At 54.6% G+C, this 5,679-nt stretch overlaps 1 protein-coding gene across 1 annotated transcript; it reads left to right on the forward strand.

The window, feature by feature from the left end:
* Positions 1-39: 39 nt before the first annotated feature.
* On the forward strand, positions 40-255 carry TM2D2 (TM2 domain containing 2; the record flags this gene model as incomplete). The annotated part of the gene is made up of 1 exon (XM_010155025.1): positions 40-255. A coding segment is annotated over one exon (216 nt), but the record flags the coding sequence as incomplete, so codon positions are not given.
* Positions 256-5,679: the final 5,424 nt, after the last annotated feature.

Consider the following 5,679-nt stretch of genomic DNA (forward strand, 5'->3'; position numbering starts at 1 on the left):
CCTCCACAGCCCCCCCGGCTGAGCCAACCCTTCCATTGCAGGTACACTGGACATTATTTCATAACCACTCTGCTCTACTCCTTTTTCCTGGGTTGCTTTGGAGTGGATCGATTCTGTCTGGGCCACACCGGGACTGCCGTGGGGAAACTGCTGACTCTGGGAGGACTGGGGATCTGGTGGTTTGTTGATCTGATTCTCCTCATCACCGGCGGGCTGAGGCCCAGCGACGGCAGCAACTGGTGCACCGTGTACTGAGGAGCAACGGCTGCTCCCAGCGCTGACCCCAAAGGATGCTGAGAGCGTCTCTGCAGGACCGCAGACGGACTCCTCCGCTTGTTCCGCAGCATCAGAACAGGCTTCTGCCTTGTACAAACGTGGATTTACAAAGCTTTAACTTCACACGCAGAACTATTACTCTTGTTAATCCCTCTGTACAAATCTTGGACACAAAAGGGTTCGGTATATATTTTGCTTATTTAAAACAATCTGGATCCCCCCCCTACCCCTTCAAGCAGTGACAGTTAAAAGAAATCAGACCTTGCAAACGCAGGTGGTCAAACAAATCTTAATAAAGTCTGGAAGGAGCTGACTCCACGTACTTTCAGTATTAGCAGAGCACATCCAGCCATGCAGAGACACAAGGCACGAGCCTGTGGTTTTGTGTTACTAGACCTTGACCGTTGAGCAGCCTAACATGCAGTTAGAGTCCCTGTGGCAAAGTGATGAGCTCTAATTCTATGTTACTTGTTTAAAACCACGTTCACTGGGTGCAGGGGAAGCTGGGTTAGGTTTAGTAGAAACTGCACCCTTTGGAGAAGGTTACTTTCCTCTCTTGCAGATGGGGAAAGCCACAGTGCGGCAAATAAAGCTACTGTTCAGGTCTCTCAAAAGAAGCAGTTGTGTCCATTGATGTAGCTTTCTGTGCCACGCTCATACTCTACAATCATCTGTAGGACACTGCAACCCCTCCAAAGTATATGTGTTCACTTCAAATTGCCCTTTCTCCTCCTGTCCCCTGCCAGTCATAGCGTAAGTGTGCAGTGACAGAGGGGTCGCTTCCACGCGGAGGTGCAGGGAACAGCCAGGAGCCGTCAGAGAGCTGGGAAAGGGCTGGAGCTGCCAAGGGGTAGCTCTCTCCTGTATGACTGGCAGGGGCCAGTCATAGCGTAAGTGTGCAGTGACAGAGGGGTCGCTTCCACGCGGAGGTGCAGGGAACAGCCAGGAGCCGTCAGAGAGCTGGGAAAGGGCTGGAGCTGCCAAGGGGTAGCTCCCATCCCCATGCTGATCACCCCCCTGGCTCCAGCCCACAGCACAGGGTGCGTGCGCTACTGAAACGAGTGGGAGCTTCAAGCAACCTCACGCCCAAAAGAGGAAGCCCCACCAGATGCTGTCTGAAAACTTAGCAAGCTGAATAAAAACGGGAAAAGGAAGCTGCAGTAAGGCACCAGCCAGAACCAGACATAAAATCCATATATGCAAAAGTCCAGCCACATTTGATGTAAAATACAGCAAAAGCTGTTCTCACACCATGCTGCAAACCCAGGGCCCTCCAACCCTCTGCATTCGGCTCATTTCTGCCTGTGTAACTTCTGCCTCCAACGGAGCTGCAACAGGGCTTGATCTGGCTGGGAATTCTGCCTACTCCAGTTTTGGTTCGTGGTTTATTGCAACAAATCCTCCTCTCCGAGGAATGGGGTTTGTATCCCATTTAGGTCACAAGTAATGTGAGTTTGGCAGCTTCGAATAGGTCTCAGGGCACTGGAGGGGGGTGGGGGAGGCTTCATCATGAAACTACCACATTCTTCTGACTAGTGGAATAATGGGGCTGAAAAGCCCGTGGGGGGTTGAAAATTATGCAGCAGGCCAGAAAGAAAAAAAATAATGCCATATGCAAAAGCTCATTAACATCCCCATGTCCTCAGCCCAGCAGCTGCCAGCTAGCAGCACGACCTCGAATTCCTTCCATGTATGAGTCTGCCCTGGACTACGCTGAGGAATACCAGGGGTGTTGGTCTGACAGCTTTCCTCCCGCCTGCGTATGCAGAAAGGCAAAGGTCTGGTGTCTTCCCTTCCACTGCCACGCTCACCCCCTCTCACACCCAGAACTGCCCTGTGTGGGGCAGCAGGACCTGTGCCCATTTCACAGATGTCCACAAGAAGTGTGCTCAGCCCGTTCCCCCAGGAAAATGGGACCTTGAAAGGAAAAAAAGGGTTTAAACCAAGAGTTTTATTGGGATACACTTACCCATGGAAGGGCTGAAGACGAGCAATAGTTGGAGCTGTCTTAACATCATCAGGAATAAAATTAAACTCGCACATCAGGCCGGGAGGACACACGCCAGCTGGAACCGCCCCACGGCCACTCCACTCTGTCGTGCTCCTTCCCAGCGGGGAAGCAGGGATGCTTCTCACCCGGTTAGCCTCTGTCTCCTCTGCCAGCAGTGACACACAAGGTCAAAAACCTTTTCAAAGCAGAGGCTACGGCGCTTTTCCTGGTGAAGCTGGCGGGGGGGAGCCTGGGGTGCTGTGGGGCACCATGGGGCAGGCAGCCCAGCTGGCTGCAGCTCCGCAGCAGGGGTCTCCAAGGGGCTCCAGCCATAAGGGCGGCACAAGAGACACCAGGCAGGACTTTGGTAGCTCCCTGCAGCACCCCTAAGGCTCCTCCCAGCACATGATGGGATGGGATCTCCCCTTGCACGTGGGGAACTCCCGCCGGAGGTCCTTGCAGTCCCTCAACCCCCCAGCAATCATTACTCAAAACATACAAAGCAAACAGCCTGGAAAAGTGACTGGGATTTCCGTCTTTATTTAAAAACACAGGAAAAAAGGGGTTCCATCTCCTGCAGGCAGCATTTACAGGCGAGGGGCAGGTAACACAGCACGGGAGTTGCGGAGCGTCACCCCAGCCCTAAGAGCACTTGAAATCCACATCCACCACTCTGCACGCATCCCTAGGAAAGCGGGGAAGGGGAACTCACAGCACACGCTTCCTTCTCAAGAGGGAGCAGCGACGGGGGGACGCGCTCACCCCCACGCAGAGCTGAGAGGACACCAGTTTGCTTGAAAACAACGCTGCAAAGCTCCATCCAGGTCTGGCTGCATCTGCCTGGTCCTTAGGGATTGGATAGAAATTCCTCCCCGCAACACCACCTGCATTTGGGACGGGTCTGGAGCCCGGCTCAACTTTGAACACACCCGTTTCAGTCTCACATCCAGCCTTGGGGACGCAGGGAGGGTGGGAACGAGAAACAGGAATGTCGCAAGAGCGCTGGAGCCACTGGTTGTTTCTCCTCCTGGATAATTAACCCTAATTGTGCAACAAGCTTCTACTTTACCATCCCAGGCCCGAGGAAACTTTGCAATTACCAAGTAACACAATTACCAAGTAACACAGCTACTCGGCGCTCCACGGTTTTGAAGCCTTGCACAAACCCTCTACATTTGATGTTCTCCAGAAACGAGGTCAGAGCGCCGTCACCAAATGCTGCGACTATGATTGATGAGCTTCCCAAATTGAAATACTTTTGAAACACCATTTTATGAGCCAAACAGCAACTCAGCCTTAAAACAACAACAACAAAAAAAATTTCAAACACTAGTGCAAATAAAGCAAAAAGGAAAAGAAAAAGGAACAGCGTGGTCTAGGTTTCTACAATTAAATAACAAATATTAACACTTGCCCTGTACCGTTTGCATTGATTCCCACTCGTTCTCGTAGTTGCAGTGTTCTCCAGCATCTCCACACCCCCCATCTGAGCCAACGTGCCCCCAAAATTCGGGAGGCCCCATCACCTCCCCCCAGCTGCATCGAGGCACCTTCAGCTGCGCCTGCCCCAGGCTCCAGCCGAGGGTGGCTGGGGGGGGAGGCGCCCCCCCCCTCCCCGTGCCCCGGGCCCCAGCCGGGGGTGGGGGGAGGGGCAGCCCCCCCGCCCCGACACAGGAGGGGATGGATGCAGGAAGATGCAGTTTTAATCTGGTTAAGATCCATTGGGCTAATCGACACCTCGGAGCTCAACTGGTAAAGCTCTGCTCATTCCAGGCTGGGCCTGAGCTGGGCTGAAGCACAGCTGTCAAACAGCTGGAGACCTGAAAAGGGCAGGGACAAACCAAGTTTTTTTGTGGTTCCGGGGAGCACGTTGAGCTTTTTTTCAGAGCAGAGAACATGTAATGCCAAAAAAAAACCAAAGAGAAGAAAAAACCCCAGGAAAAAGGTAAGGAGACCACCCCAGAGGGAGCCTTAACTCAGCCCCTCCACACACTGCTAAGCCTGCAACACAATTCCCGCACCAGCCACCTGGATTTATCACCTGGAGCACAACCAGGATGGGAAAAGCGTGCCGGTGTCCAAGATGGGAGCGCAGTGCGGGCCAAGGCAAGCTCCTTCAGAATGCCACGTGCCCGTCGGCAGAGCCCTGCGCAGCCCCTGGCACCCCCCGCGGAACACGCACCGGGCACCGCAACAGCTTCACGCACGGGATGCCTTCACCGGCTCTTCCTTCAGCTGAATGGAATTCCGGACTGCAGCGTTCCTACCCAAAGGCGTGCTGCTTCCCTTTTTTCACAGCAGCAGAACCCACTGCTGACAGCGAGCGGGACTGCAGCAGTGCGTCCTTGCTCAGCAACCAGGATTACACACATTTCGGGGTGAAGATGATCTCACTGCCTAGGGAATACCTGGGTTTTCTACACGCTATTTAGCGCACTCCCACAGGAGTTTTGGTTACGGACATGGGGAGCTCATGTTGCTCTAACAACTCCTGCTCATTTTCATCCCAAGGCAGGCAGCAGCCAAGCTGGCCGGATGGGTCTTCCCAGTTTCACTTACACACTTGGCTTTCATTGCTTTTTGCTAAAAGCACGTCACCACCCGGGCACAGCTTTCCGGTGCAGAGACATAGGCAGTGCCAAACCGATGCCGTACCTGAGGATCCTCCCGGCTGACGGCCCAGGTCACGCTCAGAGAGCAGCAACGAGCCTTTCGGAGGGGCTCAGCAGGGAGCCCACCAGCGCCGGGGGTTAACAGCCACGGATCTAAAAATACGTCATTAAAAGCCAACAGATTTGTTGATACACCACTAGCCAGGCAGCGAAAAGAGCTGGTCTCCTAGGGAAAATCATTGGAACGGGAAGTCGCAGCATGGCCCTCGTGCAGGCAGCTGCAGGCTGGCGTCTCCCCAGCTCTGCCTTGGGAAGGCTGAGCAGCACGGAAGGGAAGAAAAATGTTGTTCCAAACAGAAGAAAGGCCACGCTCCCCTTCACACCTCTGAGACCTCCTGCTGCTTCCTCCAGGCTTGGTTTTTGGGGAAAACGGTGCGGATGCAGAAGAGGATACCCCTGCATCCAGGGTGTGCTGGGGACCAGCGCTTCCCGCCCTGCAAAGTGAGTGCCCTGCCCGGGGGCAGCTTCCAAACCGGAGCAGAGCCCAGCAGGAGCAGGTAGGGAAGGCACCGGGATGCAGGTCCAGCTAGATCCGGTATTGCAGGGAAGAGCAGCAGTGGAGGGAAGGAGCCTCTTCACCCCCGTCGAGACAACAGGGTGAGCTTGGTCCGAGGCACCAAGTGGACACGTGGAGACCAGCCGTCCTGGGCACAGTGCAGCTGTGCACCCCAAACCGCCCCGCAAGGACCACCAGCAGCCAGGGAGGTGGCACACGGAGACAAGGGGTAGCTCAGCAACCGG

The sequence above is a fragment of the Eurypyga helias genome, unplaced genomic scaffold (genome assembly GCF_000690775.1).
Source record: "Eurypyga helias isolate BGI_N326 unplaced genomic scaffold, ASM69077v1 scaffold37840, whole genome shotgun sequence".
Lineage (NCBI taxonomy): Eukaryota > Metazoa > Chordata > Aves > Eurypygiformes > Eurypygidae > Eurypyga > Eurypyga helias.